The 21,353-nt window shown below is 47.3% G+C and overlaps 1 protein-coding gene across 2 annotated transcripts in view; it reads left to right on the top strand.

Annotated features, from left to right (window-relative positions):
• The window catches only part of TEX2 (testis expressed 2), a 113,839-nt gene that overhangs the window by 88,983 nt on the left and 3,503 nt on the right, over positions 1-21,353 (top strand). The window contains exons 7-10 of one of the 2 annotated variants that reach the window (XM_070773794.1): positions 174-273; positions 9,768-9,900; positions 15,863-15,982; positions 17,463-17,672. In XM_070773794.1, coding sequence (XP_070629895.1) covers positions 174-273; positions 9,768-9,900; positions 15,863-15,982; positions 17,463-17,672 — 563 coding nt within the window. Of the gene's footprint in view, positions 1-173; positions 274-9,767; positions 9,901-15,856; positions 15,983-17,462; positions 17,673-21,353 lie in introns of both variants that reach the window. The other variant, XM_019980840.2, reaches the window with a different exon arrangement.

Below are 21,353 nucleotides of genomic sequence, written 5' to 3'. Positions count from 1 at the left end.
ACTCATCCACGGCTCTGTCTGTAACAGGATGCCTCGTATGTGGTGTGTGCTTAATAAATTTTGGCTAAATAAATGTGTTCCCCCCACCCCATCGTTCCCTCTGAGAGACCATTGACTTCTAACGTTAACCAGGCTGCTGATGTGTCTCCTTCGTTTTCCCTTCTCTCCTCCAGCTCCCGTATTTCATGAATGAGCTAACTCTGACGGAACTTGACATGGGGGTAGCTGTGCCAAAAATCCTTCAGGCCTTCAAGCCTTACGTTGACCACCAAGGTAACTCTTAACTGGGTCTAGAGAGGAACTGAGCAATTATATGAATGTTAAAATGTCGCCAGCACTGCAGATTGAAAACCAAGGCTTTGTGTTTGGAGGCTTCCCTGGTGCAGAATCTGCCTGCAGTGGGTTTGATCTCTGGGTCAAGAGGATCCCCTGAAGAAGGAAATGGCAGCCAACTCCAGTATTCTTGCCTGGAGAGTTCCACGGACAGAGGAACCTGGCGGGTATAGTCCATGGGGTCTCAAAGAGTCAGACACAACTGAGCAACTTTCACTTTAGGGGAGGCGTTTTTAACCGTATTTCATGCTGTGTGTCTTCTGCTCTTAATGGTCACAACCTTAAAATGAGGGGGAGTATATCTGGACTTCCCCTCCTAGTCCTCCTTCTAGTCTTCTGGATCCTTAAAGATCCTCCTCCAGCCCAGAGATGCCCGCATGCCCGTGGCCGGGACCTGAGCTTTCGTGTGACCAGGCTCTGCACGGCCATTGCCCTTGCCAGGGTGAGAGGCGCTGGCTGTGCTTCGGGCCCGCTCACCTCCCACACTGCCGTGGCTTGTCTCACTGCGGAGCGCGGGCTCTAAGGCACGCAGGCTTCAGTGACTGCAGTGCGCGGGCTCGGCAGTTGTGGCGCACCAGCTGAGTTGCCCCGAGGCACGTGGGATCTTCCTGGACCAGGGACGGAACCTGTGTCCCCTGCATTGGCAGGTGGATCCTTAACCACTAGACCACCAGGGAAGCCCAGAGCCTCTTTCCACTTAAACTAGATTTACACTATTCCTCAAAAAGCTCAGGAACAAAGTAAAAGAGAAAATAATTACAACTTCTCAAGAGAGTGATGTTTGTTTTGAAGTAAATGTTTTGTAAAATTTATAAACTCTAGCATCTACTTTTATCTCTGTAAGGCTCCATCAGATGGCTCCTGAACATAGTGAAATCAAGTTCTGTGTTGTATACATTTGATGTAAATACAAAGAGGTTTTTTGTTTTTTTTTTTCCCAGCTCTACAGTTAGCAGCTCTAACAAGTATTTCATCTGACAGTGAAGCTCATATTTCCTAGTTCTTAGCATCTCATCGATTTCAGAGAAAGAGCAGAGAAATATTTGCAAATCCAGAGGTCCATCTAATAGCATGTTGAGATCACCTGTGACCATTTAATTGTGTCTACACTTTGATGAAGCTGAGTGTTCCTAGGTTTCGTTAATTTCTGGTTCACCAAGAGTAAAGCTGGAAAGGATTGTTTCTTTACAAATGGCCTTACTAGAGTTCTGTCAACCGCAAGTGAAATTTTAAAAGCTGCATTATCTACATGTCAGGTGCGGAGCCCGGATCTCGGCCCCATTGGCATTCCAGGGCGGCCTGCCTTCCTCTGGCTCTAGCAGGCTCTGGGTTGCCCTTTGCCTCGTTAGGAATTGGCTGGTAACAAGCTGGTAAATGATCAGCTAACATAAACCTCCTGAGAGTTGGGCTTAAAGAAAGTAAATATAATAATACGTGTGCATGCTCTGTTTTCTAATGCATTTGCAGTCTCTTATCTCAGGACTGTCCTTTGTTGAATTAGTAGAAATTTCCAGAGAGGGGGGAAGGGCCAGAGCTAGGCTTTGAAGCATTTAAGAAGCGTCCTGGTGGCTGTGAACTCTGCAGCCTCTCAGGGCAGCTTTGTAAGGCTTTGAGTGAAATACACTAAATGCCTCAGTCTCAAGTCTCTTTCCTGTTCCTCTGGAGCCAGAGCTGCAGCCAGACATTTTATTATACAGATCAAAGCTTTGCCAGTTGTTAATCCATCTGAGGCTTACTTAACTCCTTTTGGGGCAAATTGTAGAGATCTGCCTGGTTATGTAACAAGGGAGGAAATGTTACTAAAGAAAGGAATGATAAAGACATAAAGCCTGTGGGTTTTAAAAGTTTGATCAAATTAGGTTTTTCCAATTATGCAAAGGATGCATGTGGTGGTAAAACAGAAATGACTGTGAAGGGACGGTGTGGCTTGGGTTCCATTGCTCAAAGAGAAATCTTTGCTTTGGGGGAAATTAAAATCAGGAGTGACTTGTTAAAACTGACTCTAGGGACTTCCCTAGGGTCATCTGCCACCACTGACCTATCCTGGCTCCAGGACACACAGCCAGGTTCTCGTACAGCAAATAAGGGAAAAGGACCCTTACTTCCTGGGGCACCTTCACTTCCCGCCAGGAGGTGGAGAAAGGCCGTCCCTTAGAAATTGGCTGTGCACCTCATTTCTCTGATCCCTGCCCGCCCCCCACACACCTTGCATGGGGCAGGGACTGGTCTCCTTCCTTCCCGCAGGCCACACAGCCTCCCCCTCCCACCCCTCGTCCCTACCGGCTGCTCTCCCCAGGGCCTGACCTTGGAGGGCCACCAGGCCAGGCTCTTTCTGGTTGTTTTATTAACTCTGTTAGGGTAATGTTTATACCTTCATTCATCCAACGAATACCCAAAGTGGGAAAAGCTAGAATATTTAGAAAAGGAAAAAGGAAAACATAACCCTTCATCCCACCACTCAGAGATAACCGGGTGACTGTTTCTGCTACATTTGGTACATTCTCGATCCATTCTCTCCTGAGCTTTTTTTTTTATGGATAAAAATTAATTTAAAATGATGGATAACCAACAAGGACCTACTGTATAGCACAGGGAACTCTGCTCGATGTTATGTGGCAGCCTGGTTGGGAGGGGTGTTTGGAGCAGAATGGATACCTGTTTATGTATGACTGGGTCCCTTCGCAGCTGTTCACCTGAAGCTATCACAGCATTGTTAATTGGCTGTACCCCAGAAGAAAGTAAAAAGTTTAAACTAAAAAAATTCATTGAAAATGTGTAGCTTCTTTTTCCAACCCTTAAAGAATTGGTTAGATCGACTGTTTAGACTTGAGAGGCAATTGGAGGTTCCCTAGCAGGACCCCGCGCTGTTTAGATGCCAAAGCTCAGAGAAGGGGTGACGTGCAGAGGCCACTCAGCAGCCTCGCCTTCATCCTGCTCCACAGCTTCCAGGCCAGAGGTTCGTGTGCGCGCCGGCTCTGGGCCAGGCCACCTGCCTTCGGGCCCTGCTCCTTTGTGATCCCACAGCGAGGCCTCAGGAGGTTACTGAGCACCCAGCACCTCGGTTTCCTCATCCACAGAGTGCTGAGGGCAGGAGCGTCTCCTTTGTTGGTCATGGTGGGGATGAAACGCTTTGCATTACCCTCAGCACAGGTGACGCACAGGAAGCTGCTGGTGTTCGCTGCTGCAAAGCCTGATCAGTAAAATCTTCCCAAAGGGGTGCAGTGGGGACCCTCGGCTGTCGGCCAGGCTTTTATCTTCCACACCTGGAACCAGAGGTCTTAGAGCAGTGCCTGCGGGGGCATCAGCAGTGTCAGGATGAACCAGGGACATGGACTATGACCCCCTCAGGTTCAGATTAATTCATTTAGTCTTCAGGATGTTTGCGACGTGGAGTTAAGTCTGCAGATGGTCACTGAGTGGATGGAAAGAGTGCCATGTGATACTGGTTTTCCCTGTTTCAAGATACCCAACCAGCAACCCAGGTTTCCACTAAAGAGCTCGGATTCTCTGGAAAGATGACCGTGTCCCACAGGAATGGAGGCTGGTCTGTCTCCAAAAATGCCCATAGTCGTGACTGGCAGGTCCACCATCTACACTGTCTTCTGGACCTTGGTTTATGGTGCCTGGTGCCTTTATTAGTGCTGTGAGCTGAGTGCAACCAGAGTCAGTCTGTGAGCTTCCCGTTCCGTCGGCTACACCCTCATCAAGAGAGCAGCTGCCCAGGGCTAACCACAGTGACAAGGCCAGACTGTGGGCTCAGCACAAGAATGGCACGTACACTGTCTGGCCAGATGGTGTTGCAGAAAGAAAAAATATATTTTCTGCAGAAAGGAGAAAAATGTACCCATTTGCAGGTCTTGGGTGAGGTGGGGAGGAGAGACTCTGATTTGGGACTGTGTCGACATTGAAAGGCGGAGCCATTCCAAGAACAGTTACAGGTCAAAAGAACCAAAGATGACATCTGTCCTAAAGGACACACCCAAGTACGAGGAACAATACTAGTTTCCTGTGGTATCTGAGGGAGCAACATGGCACCGGTCTGTTTGCCAGGAACAGAACAGTCACCGATGTGCTTGTAAGAGCTGAATAACTCAAACATCCGTTCTTGATAACATGTGACTACATCTTCCATTCTGAGAGCTTTTGTTCTTTGGATGCCAGACGTTGGCTTTCAGAGAGCAAATCAGCCATGGTTACAGGTAGAGGGAAGTGGAGGAGCAGGTAACATGAGCTAGGCTCAGTGAGCAAGGCTTGCAGAGCGTCTTGCCTCCTGAGCTGCCCCTGCCCCTTAAACCTGCTCCAGTGAGACTGAGGCCCCTTGGTTATTTTAATAGTAAACACAGCAGTGAATTGCTGAGTGAAATTACTGGATTTTTGCCAGCATGGTAAGACTGCTTCTTAGTCCTAATGCCTTTCTGCTCAGTCACCTTAGTGTGTCCGACTCTTTGCAACTCCATGGACTGTAGCCTGCCAGGTTCCTCTGTCCATGGGATTCTCCAGGCAAGAATATTGCAGTGGGTTGTCACGCGCTTCTCCAGGGGATCTTCCGACCCAGGGATTGAGCCCATCTCCTGCCTAACAGACAGATTCTTTACCACTGAGCCACCAGGGAAGCCCTAGTAGAATCTATTAAATGAACCACCAGGGAGAAGGCGGAAGAAGCTCTGTTCTGCTTGTCTCGGGTGACAGGCACCAGGGTACGTGTTCTACCTGTGGTGGCATCTCAGTCTGCTCTGCTCCCCACGGCCCAGGCTGTTGTTATTCTTCAGGCATCAACTTCCTGAGGATAGGGGTTTAGCTCAAAGTCTTGAGGTCTGATGGCTTGTGTCAAGAACTCAATAAACAGGACTTTCCTGGTGGTCCAGTGATTAAGAATGCACCTTGCAATGCAGGGGACCTGGGTTTGATCCCTGATTGGGGAACTAAGATCCTACATGCCGTGGAACAGCTAAGCCTGTGCCCTGCAACTACTGAGCAACAGTGTCACAACTAGAGAGCCCGTGAACTGCAACAAGAAAGATCCCGCATGACGTGGCAAAGATCCCAAGTGCCGCGCGCGGCTAAGACCCAATGCGGCCAGGAGGGAAAAAAAAGACAGCAGCTATGTTAAAAGAGAAAAAAAGAACTCAATAAACACTTTGGGGTGGAGTTACACTACTACTCACTTTTGCCGCATAAAAGTGAGTAGTGACTTTTGCTGCAGTCTCCCTCTGGATAACAGTGGTGGTGGAAGGTGATCCTTCCCTTACGCAGTTGAAGAGAAACAAAAAAGAGCCTTCTGCGCTCTTCAGGCCCTTGTGTGAAGCCCGACTGAAGTTTGTCACGTTCAGTGTCAGTTGTGCTTCCCCTGTCGCCAGTGAAAGGCGGACGGGGACTTGCTGGTAATCAGGTGCCACCCGTCACCACTGGACGGCCTCGCAACATGAAGACCCCTCATGTGGTAGAGACCTCATGGACTGAATGTTTGGGTCCCTCCCAGATCCATCTGTTGAGGCCCTACCTGCAATGAGATGGTAGAGACAGGGCCTTTGGGGTGATTGGGTTTAGATGACGTCACGATGGGATTAGTGCCCCCGGAGAAGAGACCAGAGAGCTAACTCGCTGTTGGCCGCAGGAGGACACAGGTGAAGGTGGCTGTCTGCAAACCAGGAAGAGAGCCCTCACGAGGACTGGATCGGCTGGCACCTTGATCTTGGGCTTCCAGCCTCCAAAGCCGTGCCAAATAAGTATCTGTTTTTTCAGCCACGCAGTTTGCGGTATTTTGTTCCACAGCCTGAGAGACTAAGACAAGACCCTTTGCGTTCACACCCTTTCCGGAGAGCCTTTCAGGATGACTGCCCTGTGCTGTGCTCAGTCGTGTCTGACCCTGTGCAACCTCACAGACTGTAGCCCGCCAGGCTCCTCTGACCATGGGATTCTCCAGGCAAAAATACTGGAGTGGGTTGCCATGCCCCTCCTCCAGGGGATCTTCCCCACCCAGGGATCGAACCCACTGCTCCTGTGTCTCCTGCACTGCAGCTGGATTCTTTACTACTGAGCCAAGGGGAAGCCCACCTTACTCCTGTTTAAAAGACTTAAAAAATTGTCCTGCTCCTTAACTTCTGGTTTTTGTCCTTGAGAGCTACCAAGACCAGGTGGTTATACTAAGCAGAATTTTTAAAATTATTTATTTATTGTTATTATTTACTTTTTTTGGCTGTGCTGGGTCTTCATTGCTGCAAATGGGTTTTCTCTCTAGTTGCGGCAAGCGGGGGCTACTCGAGTCTTGGTGCACAGGCTTCTCTTGTTGGGGGGCACAGGTTCTGGGGAGTGTGGGCTCAGTACTTGCGGTACCCCGGCTCTAAGGCACCGGCTGATTGCTCTGTGGCATATGGTACAGGGATCAAACCTGTGTCCCCTGCACTGGCAGGGGGATTCTTATCCACAGTACCACCAAGGGAGTCTGGAAGCCGCATTTTAAATGAAATGCCTCACAAGGAAGTCTTAATCTTTGTCAAGAGCCCAGAAGAAACTGTTCCTGCGCTCACCCAGGTGAGGAGTGTGCAGCCCGTTAGGGTCAGGGTGCCACTCAGGACACAGCGTGTGTCCCCACTTCAGTGTTGCTACATTTGTCCCTTTCTGGTAACTGTTGATTTCATCCTTCAGCTCTGCAAGGTGGGAACTCCTGACTCACTCTTTATGTAACCAGGTGCTCTTGGCTCCAGGTGTATGTGCTCCAAGCTTTTCAGGGCGATTTTTGCTGCTGAATCATTGTCACAAAAACATATTTTTTCTTTACATCTAATGTTCAGATAGTCGTCTCATCCTCATCTGAATGCAAGCATGCCATATTAGGATAATTTGAGTGTTTGTACTTTATATCTGTATTTAAAGATTCTCAAACCATTCTTGACTCTGCATCTTCACTGAGAACGAGGACTAAGCAGGGCCCCATGGGTGGGTCTCACGGGACATACTTTGTTCAGTCGCTCAGTCGTGTCCAACTCTTTTGAGCCCCTGGACTACTGCACACCAGGCTTCCCTATCCCTCACTGTTTCCCGGAGTTTGCCCAAGTTCGTGTCCATTATTGAATTGGTGATGCCATCCAACCATCATGGGACATATATAGTGATACAAAAACAGGCTCCATCCCCTATGCAGAAGCTTGGTCAGATGTCCATGTACCACCCTCCACTTCCCAGCCAGACAGGGCTGTCTGGCTGCCTGGTGCAGCCTCTTCCCTCTGGCCCCTTGGCCTCCTCTGGTCTGGTTCCCAAGAGCCACAGCAACAATAGCAAGCTAGGCTGCAGCCCAGAGTCGTGGAAGGAAGTGGGCTGGCGATGGCACAGAAAGGGAAGAGCCCTGCCAGGATGCACCAGGCGCTGGCTGTGTAAGCAGCGTCATCTCCCTGGTACAGAAGAGGAGGCTGGTGCCCAGAGGTCAAGAAATTTTCAGGGGAGCCCAAGCCCTGGTCCATGTGACTGGGCTCCACGTACTCTTCTCCCCTCTTTCCAGCCTCAGCTCAGAGGGGCCTGACCACAGTGACTGGGTGGAGTGTCCCGATGAGCAGGGTGTGCGCAGCTGTTTACCAAACCTTTATCCATATCCCCTTATTTAAAAAACAGGCGAACGCTTCCACTTTATAACAAGTAAATTCTGGTTCTTTTAATATGATAGCCTTAGCTGACTCATGTTGTTGTACAGCAGAAACTAACACACCATTGTTAAGCAATTGTATTCTAATTAAATAAATTAATTTTAAAAAATAAAGAGGGAAGCTAAGGATAAGTACAAATGGAAAGTTATATATGACTCTGGAATTTTAAAACTTGTTAGCACTAAAAAAAAGTGTGTGTGTGTATATATATGTATATAAATATGACCGCCTTCAAAAGGAATCCGAACTAGTAATATTTATTGGAAACCTACGAGTAGGGTTTTCAAAGGAAATGATCATGTATGAATACAGACAGCACACAGGTAGTTTGAGTCTATTGATTCTCAAGTTAAATAAAGCTGGAGATACACAAAAACAAATAACTTCTTTTTTTTTTAAAGATAAATCTTCTTTATTGATGTTCTCTTTATATTGAGCTTAAAAATCTATTAATATCAAGCCTTTTACCCTAATCCCCTTTCTTTTGGAAGTGATGAATGACTAAATATCTTTATTAGAGCAGGTGTGCCCTTATTTTCAGTAACAGTGCCTTTGGAAAGCAAAGCTAATTAATGATTTTTAAGTGTTTAACATAAGCAAGAAATAGAGCAGTTTTGTGAGTTGCTGCAAAGACATTCACAGCTGATCTGCATATCAATTAGACCAGGTCATTCATGGAAAATAATTACCTTCAATTATAATAAAAAGGAGTTTGGTGAAAGCAAAATGGAAATTATTCTGCCTTTAGTGAGGAGTTGTACCGTTAATGCTTGGTGGCCAAACAGGGAATAGGTTATTTACTGTAATTACTTGAAAATGCGGCTGTGTGTGAACATGATTTTCAATTAATTTCCTGCTTCCTTTCAGATATTTATCTTATAAGTTTATTAACATCTAAACACCCACTTGAAGGACCACATTTTGACGGGAAGTCCATGAGGTGCTGTGGCGCTTGGAGTGTCAAAATCACAGTGTGGTCTGTCCTGCCTGCTGAATTCTAGGACCCTGGGTAGAAGGTCATGAGATGACCTCTGTTTGCATTTTAGACATCTGGTCAATGGCCACTTCTGATGGGCCTTCCCAGTGAAATTCCACAAAGCCAAAAGCCTCTAAGATATGTTGTCATCAACATGACCAGTTTTAAAGCAAAGGTGTACAAAGTGGTTACCCAGCTTTATCTGGTTAATCCTGGGGCTGGAACATAAATACTTTTGCTGCCATTACTACACAGTTTCCAGAAAGAAAAGGGTTGTAAAAGGTCTTGTCACCATCCTTATCATACCAAGCTAAACCTGAACCATTTTCTGTGCCCCTCCCCACCCCCACCCTAAGAAGGGAGAATTTCAAGACAGACAGTGGTTCTCACTTGTGTCTTTAAAGAGCCCAACCTGCTGTGAAGTCTCTGCACCTCTCCTCTGCCTCTAACCCACTGAGAATCAGCAGACGTCGTCCCGCCTTTGTCCTGAGACAAGCCGTCTCCTCCTGGGGGTTGTGTTTCTTACTAAGTGTAAGAAGAACCCAGAGGGCCAGACTCTTCCATCTCTAACAACGGGTGCTGAGGTCACTCTGATCATTGTAATGGGTGTTGAAATGCTGGCAATTTTCCAGATGCTTGAACTATTTCTAGAAACTTCTTGTTTCACAGTCTCCTCTCACATGCCTTGGTAGTACAGGCAGTATATATAGACTTGCAATGTGATACCTACTTAGATACTTTAAAATATAACTTTTGATACTGTTATTCATAGTCATGTTTTTCTGGGGGAAAGAAACCTTTTTTTCTAACCCTTGTTCCAGGACTCTGGATCGATTTGGAAATGTCCTACAACGGGTCCTTTCTGATGACTCTCGAGACCAAAATGAATTTGACCAAACTAGGTAAAGAGCCTCTTGTTGAAGCCCTGAAGGTTGGAGAAATTGGCAAAGAAGGGTAAGGGGCTATATGAATTTACTAACCCAACCCCGGGGAACCTCCTTCTCCCTCCAGCCCTTGAGAAGCAGCTTTGTTGTGTAGTAGACCCAAGGTTGGAGAAGGCAATGGCCACCCACTCCAGTACTCTTGCCTGGAGAATCCCATGGACAGAGGAGCCTGGTGGGCTGAAGTCCATGGGGTCGCACAGAGTCGGACACAACTGAGCGACTTCACTTTCACGTTTCCCTTTCATGCATTGGAGAAGGAAATGGCAACCCACTCCAGTGTTCTTGCCTGGAGAATCCCAGGGACGGGGGAGCCTGGTGGGCTGCCGTCTATGGGGTCGCACAGAGTCGGACACGACTGAAGTGACTTAGCAGCAGACCCAAGGTTGAGTGAGCTTCCATGGAAGCATTTCCTGGCCACAGAGGATTTCAGGGAATGTTTCCTGGTTTCATCCCCTGCAGACAGACCATGAATCCCCACCTCTGCTCAGTGCTGTCGGCCACCAGCCTCGGGACTGCACAGTACTGATTACCCAGGAAGCATCCCTGATTCAGATCAGCAGGGCAGGCTGCACAGTAAAATGCTCTGTGAAAAGAATCACCATCCAGAAAGATCCTTCTCCAACTTACAGCCACAAATAGCAATATGTGGGTCAGGCTGAGGTCCTTCAGGGGTCTATCTGCTTTAATCACAGTGTCAGAATTATTTATAATTAGATGATTGACTTTGCAGCCAAGAGGGTGCTTCTAAAGTGTTTTGAAATGTATTTTCCCTAAATAATACACCATTGATTTTCTTAGTAAATGCCTTTCTTAGTAGAAGATACTGCATCTGCTGCGGAGTTGTCTGACTTTGTAAATATTCCCAATTTTTGAGCCGATTGATGAAGTTGATTTTTTTCCCCTTAGATGCCTAGACTGAATAAGCTGGGACCTTTTACATTCCCACACACCTTAAACATGACTGCTTCAGATGACAAATTTAAATTATATTATTGTTATCAGACTGAAAAATGCTGATTAGAGTCTGCATCTCACATCTTTAACCTGTTTGCATGGAATGAGTAGTAAAATGATGGAGCCATCCTCCCAGCATCTGAATACAGACATAAGACACAGGCTCTTCTTAGGTGTTTGCTTTGTTATGCTGCTGCCCTGATGCTTGTAATTCACACTTGTGGTAGACACACAGTAGATGGGGGGAGTTGGGTCATACATTCCAGAACATTCTTCGACTGAGATGATGTGATGTGTCCAGGAGATTTAATGAAAATGTTTATATTTTAATTACTGGAGAATCTCACCTGCTGTATGCAATCTAACCTGTATCTGTGCTGTTTTCCTTTCACCTTTCTACTGTTTGTTAAAATGTGTTTGGATTCGGCAATCTGTGGATTGTGTTTTCCGGTGAGTGCTATTGATCGGCCCTCCGTGTAGCATTTCATCCCCCCATCAGTGCTGAGCCTCGTGTGGACCCATGTGACACCACAAGGAAGCTTGTCCTTTCATCACATCCCCTGACATAAAGGCCCCGTTTGTAGATCTGAGAGGATTGAGATCAGGAGCGCTTAAGAGGCTTTCCTTGATTGGGATCGCCGGGGTTCTGATCCAGGCCTCAAGTCAAACCCAGCTTCTGTCCCCAGCTACCCCTCCCCAGTGCCATGCCCCGCTGAGCGCCATCAGGCCAGCCCCAGGACAGCAGAACTGCAAAGACAGCTGCCAGTAAAACCAAGCACCGCAGGCAGAAGCGGTCTTGAAAATGAGCTCTAACTAACCAGGAGCGAGACAGAGCAGACTTAAATCAGGGGCATTCGTGCAGGGAGCCCTTTCTGGAAACAGCCCCGAGCTGCCCACAGCTGCTGGGGCTCCACTAGAAAGAAGGGGGTCTTGTGGGCAGGTGGGGCCCCATCATGGCCGGGTCCCTGAGATCCTTGCCGCTGAGGCGTCCCACGTCCACTGTTGTTCATGTGGCTCTCCTGGAGCAATTTCAAGTTCGTAAAACTCGGCTGATCAGAGGATGGACATGTTTCTGAGCAAGCAGTGCTTCTCTAGACTGCATGAAAAATATGCTCTGCTTTAAGAATATAATGTATTATATTTAATGTTTAATATATATCTAAAGTACCATTTTTTCCCAGTAGAGTCTGGTATGTTTTGCCTTCCTGTGAGGGTGTTAACTTTTATGTTGATGTGTAATTGGCTGTCATTTAATTTTAAAAGCAAAGACAAATATAATTCCAAAGCACTTGACCTTGGGAGAAAAAGGCCTGGAAAAATGAACCCTTAACCCTTTTTTTTTTTTTTTTTTTTTTTGCAAAAAGGACCCAATTGGGAATCTGAGAGTTCTGGATCCTTGCCCCAGAAAGATGCCTACACACACACCACTTGGCTCACAATATCTGGGAGCTCTGAGAGCCTCTGGAAAGCTCATCCGTACCTAAGAGCCTAATCCCAGAAGTGATTCTCGCATCACTTCTCAGTCACGAGCTGAGCAATCGCCCTGAGGCTGAGTACCAGAGGAGAGGTGGAGTCCCTGCACCTGTGGCTGGTACATGATCCTTGGTTTCCTTCAGGAAGCCCCTCCTAGAGCCCCGAGTGTGAAGAGTGGGCCAGCAGCAGCCCTTTCCTCCCTTTATCTCGTGGCTGCCAGTCCAAGGCTCACTTCCGGCTGGGGGCTTGTCCCCTATCGTCCTGCTCTGGCAGGGCCTCTGCTTGGTCTCACTGCTTTTGTCTGACCCCCTTCAAGCATGCAAATGACTGTGCCCTGGGAAGTCCCCGAGGAGATGCTGCTCAGCCCTCAGGAAGCCCTACTTGCCGTAGAAAGTCTGTTCCTGTTCTCACGTCACCCCCAAGGCTGGTGGTGAGAAGTCTGTGTTTCTTCACTCTAGTGAAGGCCTGTCCCTTTGAAATGTGGGTTCACTTTGTACTTGCAGACATTTTTCCTTTAGTCTTTTCATTTCCCCAATAGTCTTCTGGTTGTGTACGGTAGTTATGGTAACCTTGGGCCCTAAGACGCTCAAAATGGAATTCAGGTGGTGAGCTGGGCGTCGGAACTTTAGGAATTGCCTGAAGGGGACCTAAGTGAGTCAGGAAGGGGGAATGTTCTGCACGTTGGCTGCTCTTTAAATGAACGTTGGGGCCGGCGTTTGCTGTGAGGTACACGGCCTGTCTGTGCTCTACCACGGCAGCCTGGGCTGGTGTGCAAGTCCCGTAGCGGGGCTCCCCGACCTCCATATTAGGCTGCTCAGTGTACCCAAGTCCTCTACCCTGCCCCGAGGCCCTGATGTCCTGGGAACCCCGTCCTTGTCATCCACGCTGTGACTCAGTCTAACTGGGGGTGTACATGGACGTGTATCTGTAGCAGACGTGTGGGCCTGATTTCTGTTAAAACGAACACTCTTAAGAGTGTGGTTCCCGCCAAGCAGTCGCCTCACTGGGCTGTTTAATTATGCACCCTTCACTTGAAGCATTCTTTGGAGCTCCTTTGTAGAACTGCCTCTAGTGTCTGTGACCTTCTTTTAGGTACTCTGAGTGACAGCAAATCATCCTACTTTTTCTAGATGAATCAGATATTTGAGTAATTGCCAGGCATCACTCAGAGGTGCCAGTGATTGTGAGGCTAAGAAATGTTTGGTTCAAGACAGAGTATCCGTGATAAAATAATTCACTTTCCCTACGTGTCCAACTCCAAGCACATTTCCAAAAAGATTTTTAGCAGGGGCAGCGAAACTGGAATCAGCCCTTTAAGGTGACTCTTAGAAGGGATATGACTCTCATCTGGAATCCCAAGGTGTGTTTTAAAAAATAGGCTTATCATGTACTAGCACACCTTATATATAAGAATGTGCAGGGTGTCTTTCTCTGAAATTCATCATAAGTCTGAGATCACAAAATGCATATTCAGTTATAAACTTGAATCAGCCAGACATTTAGCCCCACTTTTAATTATTGTTGGTGCTGCATAATATAGCTCCCCGGGCAGAAAGGAGAGGTACCATTTAGCCACAATCAGAATTTCATGTCATCTGATCTATTTTAACTGATAAGGCATTGTCTAAATTATTAACTTCAAGCCACAAAATTTGTCCTGTTCTCTGTCTTGCGGAGGGTTAATTCAGGAACCCGAGAGCTCACTGCAGTGCTCAGCCTTTGGCATCTTCTGCCTCAGGTCAGGAGGCTGCCAGATGACAAATACCAGTGGGGACAGGAGGGGCCAGTGGCTCTGCAGGTTTCACTGCGGTCCAAGATACCGAGGCAGCCTTTGGTGCTGTGTAGATTCCTTACCTGGCAGCATGCTGTCTGAACCAGAGGGCACCGTCATGTTCCTAAGAAGTAAGCTAGGTTTCTGAGAAAGGTCACATGATCTTTGGGGATTTACTTCCCTGACTTTCTTCATCCCAAGTCCCCGTGTAAGCTTTCTTAGGAATCCTGTTTTGCCTTTTATATAAAAGAAGAGCTCTGTGAGGGCCGCCCAACCCTTGAAAGGGCTGAGATGGTTTTGTGACCAGCGGGGACACCTGAGCATTTCCTGGACTGGCCAGGCCTCTGATGGAAGGAGGAAGAGTCAGGTGCTGTCCCCGAGGCCAGGGACAAGAGGCCTTTGTGTCTGCAGAGGGAGTTTCTTCTCAACACCACACTCAAGCCCGTTGGCTAGAGCGTGGGCTCTAATGTTTCAGAGCAGGGTTGAGGAGGATCCGGGTGTCCTGCCAGGTAGGTCCTCTTACAGCCGGGCTCCTGTTTCAGGGCGGAGATTTCAGAGCCCTCCTCCCCGTGCTGGGACCTCAGCTGGGCCTTCAAGGCCGCACTGGCAGGTGTGCTACCCTCGGGTGCCCTTGGCCCTTGCTGGTCAGAAGATGAGCACCCGTACAGGCTTCTGGTGGCCAAGGACAGCATCTGAGAAAACCCCAGAGGGTTTCGAATGCAGGAGACGGCACCTAAGCTGGGATGCCTTCCCCTGTCCTGGTGATTTTGTTCTTCTCAAAATCATAAGACCGACCCTCTGCTTAGTGACCGTTGATGGCGTAACAATGTTCAGAGATAGTTCTGTCCCTTGTTCATTTTGTCCCCATCAAGTCTCTGAGCCTGAGATGGGCCCTGCCTTCTGTCTCTCTGCCTCTCCGAAGTAAAGCCTCCCTTCAGGGAGGAAGCTGCCTTTTGTGGGGCCAGAGCTCAGCCGGGAGCCCTCCAGTGCCCTCAGTGGGGAGCCTTGATCACTCGCCACTGCTGGTGATACAGACCCTCCAGGCCTCTGGAAACTGAGAACCTACCCTGGAAAGATTCATGAGGAACATTGCTCTCTGATGAAGCTTTTTATTCATTTTAAAAGAAGTTTTAAACTAGTACTTCTCCTGAAAGGTTCCTGGCTTCCCATGTCAGTTGCCTCCTGGAATCCCTTGAGATTTGTACCCCTGGTTGCTGGCTTTTTCTGTGACCTTCAGGAGCTGGGGCGGGAGTGGGGGTATGTAATTTCACAAGGAAGAAGTCTGGAGCCAAAACTAACTTGGAGATGCCTAAGCCAGAAAGCACAATTTTTTTGAACTCAGCCAGTGTTAGAGGACTTACCTGAACAACCCCGTCATCCATTAGTTGGTCACGTCACTAACATGAGCTGTCCGTCACCCGTGCAATCTTCATTCTTTCCACTCACCTCCCATTGGCTGCTCTGCACTGTTGACGAGATCACTGCATTTTGTGTGGACCGCATCACACTCTGACCGCCTGTCTTTCTGACGCATGCGCAGAATCCAACCCTCCTGGCGAAAGTCCGCGGCCGTTCTGCCCGGGACTGGGCGCTGAAGGGTCTCCCGGGGGACCAGGCCCATCCGAGGATTCTGGGATTAGGCCTCTTCTGTCTGGGTGAGGGGGGGGCGGGGAGTGCTACCACCATAGCCATGGTGGCAGTGGAGCGCGTGCGCTTCCTAAGCAGAGCCTGCGCTGGGCGGGCAGCCTGGTGACTCTGCCCTGATCAGTTGCAGGCCCAGGGCCTTCTGTCTGGCCGACAGCGACGAGGAGTCCTCCAGTGCTGGCTCCTCCGACGAAGACGATGCACCAGAGCCCAGCGCCGGAGACAAACCGCTCCTCCCAGGAGCTGAGGGGTGAGTGGATCCAGCTTCTGGGGTCTCCCGGGGGGTCACGGCTGCAAGTTGGGCGTGAGTTTTGCATCGCCTTTTCCCTCTTTGATCTTCCTCCTTCACTTTGAGTGAATGGTTTTTGCATTAATAATTCAAAGCCAGTGGCTTAAAATTCCAGACCCCAAATCAAAAACACCCAAATAATTTCCCCTTATTAAGAGTCCAGACCAAAATGGTTTTCTCAGGCCATTGGAGTAAAGAATACGAGAATGGAAGGGATGTTTAACACGAGGACCATAAATTGCGCAACACCTCCCCCTAGTGTCGGTGGGGAGCATTACTTCCCTTCTTACGGGTCACGTGCCTCCAGTGATCTTCTGTTAATAGTTCCTACAAAGTTGAGACATTCTAATGATTTCTTTGGGAAATTTTGGAAACGTGGATCACTTAGATGGCCTTTTGGATCATGAACTTAATTTGGGGGGTTCCTTTTGCCTGTTACTTGGACTGTGGAATGATCCAAGTGCTTAGGCTGCCTCTCTGTAAGGATCTTTTAATTATTTACAGTGAGCAAAGAAACTGAAATGATAAAGAAACCAAGTGATTCAGAAGCATTTTTAAGAAAACATCAACCTGTTCTGTTTGAAATCCTACAGAAGATAAAAAGAATCTAGATGTTTGAGGAGTTGGCTGTAGAGTTTGTGTGCACTACTTAACTCACCACCTGACCTTTAGAGTGATGGCTTTTTCCTACACACATACATATACTATTCCTGAACTCTAGATCTGCGGAGGATTTTAAGAAACAAATATTCTCTCTTCTTAGGGCAGTCATAGGTAGATGTGGCCTGATACAGAAACTTACTTTCCTGGCCTGCTGGCACATCACCTTGATGTAGCTATTCTCTTTAGATGCTCCTAAAACTCTTTGACAAGTAATTGCTGCTCAAAGTTAGTGTGACCCTATCTGAAAGGCAGATGTTTTACTGTGTTATGTGGCCCTCTTAATGCAGCCTAATGTCTTATTTGCTATATAGAGACAATGAGATTTTTTTCTAAGAGGACACAAGATTTGTATTCAGTATTTGAAGGTCATTAAGGAAAGCAGGTGAGATGCATTCCCTGCATGCACTGTGGGAACTTGGCCTGACTCTCCATCATCAAAACTGGGCCCCATCTGAGGTCTACACCTCATCTGAACTAGTAGTTCTCACCTAGGGGTTATTTTGTTCCCCCTAGGGGACATTTATCAATGTCCAGAGACACTTTATTGTCTTAACTGCTGGGAGATGATGTGCTGTTGACATCAGGGCGGCCAAGGTCAAGGATGCCGCTAAACATTTCGTACGGAGGAGCGTCCACAGCAAAGAATTGCCCAGTCCACCGTGTCAGTGGTGCTGCTGTTGAGAAACTCTGGTCTAAAATCAGGTGAACAGAGAGCCAAGTTTCTGTTGATGAAGGAAGAAAGTCAACACTAACACTTGCCTGTCTCTCTCATTTAAAGGTATGTTGGAGGTCATCGAACAAGCAAGATCATGAGGTTTGTTGATAAAATTACCAAGTCAAAGTATTTCCAAAAAGCAACAGAGACAGAATTCATTAAAAAGAAGATTGAAGAAGTCTCCAATACACCCCTACTGCTAACTGTAGAAGTACAAGAATGTAGAGGAACCTTGGCAGTGAACATTCCACCTCCTGCAACTGATCGAATATGGTACGTATGTAGAAGGCCCCTCAGGGTCAGCCAGTGATTCCCTTTGAGCATTATCATAAAAGTCATAGTCTGCTGACCCTTGACATTACGGAAAGTACCTTCTTCCTGGGAAGAAGTACTTTCAAACGTTTTTCCTGGGACCTTAAAGTTAGTTGTAAATCTGATTTTACTTTTCTTCTGTGAGTGGTTAATTCCCATATAAAGATATACCTTCAGGGCTTCCCAGGCGGTACAGTGTAAAGGATCTGCCTGCCACTGTAGGAGACAGGAGACCGGTGTTCGATCCCTGGGTTGGAAACATCCCCTGGAGGAGGAAATGGCAACCCACTCTAGTATTCTTGCCTGGAGAATTCCATGGACAGAGGAGCCTGGAGGGCTACATCCATGGGGTCACAGAGTTGGACACGACTGAGCAACTGAAGCACGCACATGTGTTATTATACCATGAAATAATAATTCAGACTTTTTTTAAATGGTGAGAAATACCCATCTTCGACGTGTCCCTGGTGGTCCAGTAGTTAAGACTCTGGGCTTCCACTACAGGGGGCATGGATTCAATCCCTGGTTGGAGAACTGAGATCCCATATGCTGCGCGGTGCAGTCAAAAATTAAACAAAAAAATACTCATCTTCACACTTAGGAAGAGTTAAGGTCAACCGGTGAAGTTTGTGGGATGAGCTGTTTCTAGGTCTTCCTCCTCTCTCAAGTCAACCCTTTCCACCAGGAAGAAGAGCTGCGATTTGTAGAACGCTTATTCTCTGCCGGGCCAGTCTTCACAGCATCCTGTGGAGACAGGGCTACCATTATGCCCCACTTTACAGATGGGGATCACACATCCAGCAGAGTCCTGGGTGGTGAGGGAAGACTTGCCCAGGTCAGACCTGCACGTGGAGGAGGCAGGATGTGTGCTTGGTAACTCTGGTAGATTGTGAAAGTCCCTCAGTCGTGTCCGACTCTTTGCGACCCTGGAATTCTCCAGGCCAGAATAATGGAGTGGGTAGCCTTTCCTTTCTCCTGGGGATCTTCCCAACCCAGGGATCAAACCCAGGTTTCCTGCATTGCGGATGGATTCTTTACCAGCTGAGCCACCAGGGAAGTCCAAGAATACCAGAGTGGGTAGCCCGTCCCTTCTCTAGCAGATCTTCCTGACCCAGAAATCGAACCATGGTCTCCTGCATTATAGTTGGATTCTCTCCCAGCTGAGCTACTGAGAAGGGTGACCCAAAGAGTTGTCATTTGAATGAACCAGTGGGTTTTAACCCTACCTGCATGTTGCAGTCACCTGGGGACTTGTTAAAGCTGTGCCGAGCCCAGCCCCCATGATTCTGGGATTGGGAGACTAAGCCAGGACTGAGAATCACTGAAAAAAATTATTCATGATCCCAGCAAAAGGAAATCACTATTTCTAAATCTCAATCTTAAGTTGGCAAGTAAGACCTATAAATATGCATAAGGGTATATAGTGATTACATAAAAGACCTCATTGTACCAGAAGCTACACTCATATGAAAAAGATTGTTGTTGTTTACTCGTTAAGTCATGTCTGACTCTTTTGCAAGCCCATGGCCTGCAGCCCATCAGGCTCCTCTGTCCATGGGATTTCCCAGACAAAAATACTGGAGTGGATTGCCGTTTCCTTCTCCAGGAGTTCTTCCCAGCCCAGGGATTGAACCTGAGTCTCCTGCATTGGCAGGCAGATTATTTAATGCTGAGCCACCAGGGCTGCTGCTGCTGCTAAGTTACTTCAGTTGTGTCCGACTCCTAGTGACCCCATGGACTGCTGCCTACCAGGCTCCTCCGTCCATGGGATTTTCCAGGCAGGAGTACTGGAGAGGGGTGCCATTGCCTTCTCCGAAGCCACCAGGGCAGTCCCCATGAAAAAGATACCTCTGTTCTCTCATCACATGAAACCAGCATGCTGTTGCACATCCTTGGTGTTCAGGAGGACTTGTAAAAATGATTACAAAAGGGTTGTTTAATTGGCTGATCATTTAATGATGATATTGGTGTTTTCCTAGTAAAAACTTTAAAATACTATTTAGGATTTTATTTTAAAAAAGTAATATTTTCACTGGAAGAACATGAAAACAACAACAAAAACTAAGAACCTATAACTTTAGCATCCAAAAATAACCAGATACTACCTTACTGTGCAGCTTAATAAAAAAAAAATTTTTTTTAATAGTAAGAGTTGATACATATCTTCTTTTTACTCCCAAGCTTTGACTTAGGAGTTACAAACACCACTGCTCAATGGTAATTAGAATTAGAGGCCTCTAGCCTAGTAGCTCCGGAGAAGCAATGGCACCCCACTCCAGTACTCTTGCCTGGAGAATCCCATGGACGGAGGAGCCTGGTGGGCTGCAGTCCATGGGGTCGCTGAGGGTCGGACACGACTGAGCGACTTCACTTTCACTTTTCACTTTCATGCATTGGAGAAGGAAATGGCAACCCACTCCAGTGTTCTTGCCTGGAGAATCCCAGGGACGGGGGAGCCTGGTGGGCTGCTGTCTATGGGGTCACGTAGAGTCAGACATGACTGGGGCGACTTAGCAGCAGCAGCAATGCAGGAGACGTAAAAGATGCCGGTTCAAGCCCTGGGTCATGAAGATTCCCTGGAAGGGAAATGGCAGCCCACTCCAGTGTTCTTGCCTGGACAATCCCATGGACACAGGAGCCTGGTGGGCGATAGTCATGGGGTCGCAAAGAACCAATTCTTCATGACTGAAGCGACTGCGCACGCACAGCCTAGTGCTACTCAGTGCATGCTTGAGTGCTGAACTATTTGTTATTAATCCACAAAGATAACTATACATATTCAGAGTGTTTAGAATATTTATAGCAACTTGCCATTTTTATCTTATGGGCAGACCTTGTCTGACTATGCTTTGCTTTCTTGTACTTGCCCATACTGCATTTTTTACAGATTGAAAGTTTGTGGCAACCCTGCATTGTCAGATGATAGTTATCTTTTTTTTTTAAGCAATGAAGTATTTTTTGATTGAGGTATATACCTTGTTTTGCACACCTAGTAGACTACAACATAGTGTAAATATAATTTTTATATGCACTGGGAAACCAAAAATGCACGTAACTCTCTATTGCAATGTTAGCTTTGGTGCGGCAATTTGGAACTGAGCCCACATATCTCCAAGGTGTACCTGGATGTTTTAAAACATTGGTCCATGATGGATCAAAGTTTTTAGTTTGAGAGCACACAGTCTCTTGACTGGATACCTTACCAACAGTCCTGAGTGCCAGTCAGCTCCACTGAGAAGCCGTGATAATCACAGTGTGGAGTGTGGAGTGAAAAAGCAGGTTACAGAAGGCTCTCTGTTTATGTATGCATATTAGGGGTGTGGGGGAAATTGATCGTGTTTCTCTCAGTGGTCCTATCTTGGTTATAGATCCAGAGAGAGACAGTGTTATTTCCTGCTTTATATGCTTTTATATTTGGGGTTTTGTAACAGATGTATCGTACTCTCATAAAAATAGAAACAAAAAATATCTTTGCCATTTTAGGAAAAACAAAAACCAGAAACAATGCCCAGGTCATGGACTTTTCCAATGGTGTTTCCTGGCTGTCTTAGTTTGTCAGAACTGTTCCCCAGTCATCACAGCCCTGGGTCCAGGGAATTCACAATTCATACCTGCTGCAGTGAAGTATTTTTTTTTAGAAGG

This window comes from Bos indicus, chromosome 19 (assembly GCF_029378745.1).
Source record: "Bos indicus isolate NIAB-ARS_2022 breed Sahiwal x Tharparkar chromosome 19, NIAB-ARS_B.indTharparkar_mat_pri_1.0, whole genome shotgun sequence".
Taxonomy (NCBI): domain Eukaryota; kingdom Metazoa; phylum Chordata; class Mammalia; order Artiodactyla; family Bovidae; genus Bos; species Bos indicus.
This window is presented reverse-complemented; position numbering and strand designations above follow the sequence as displayed.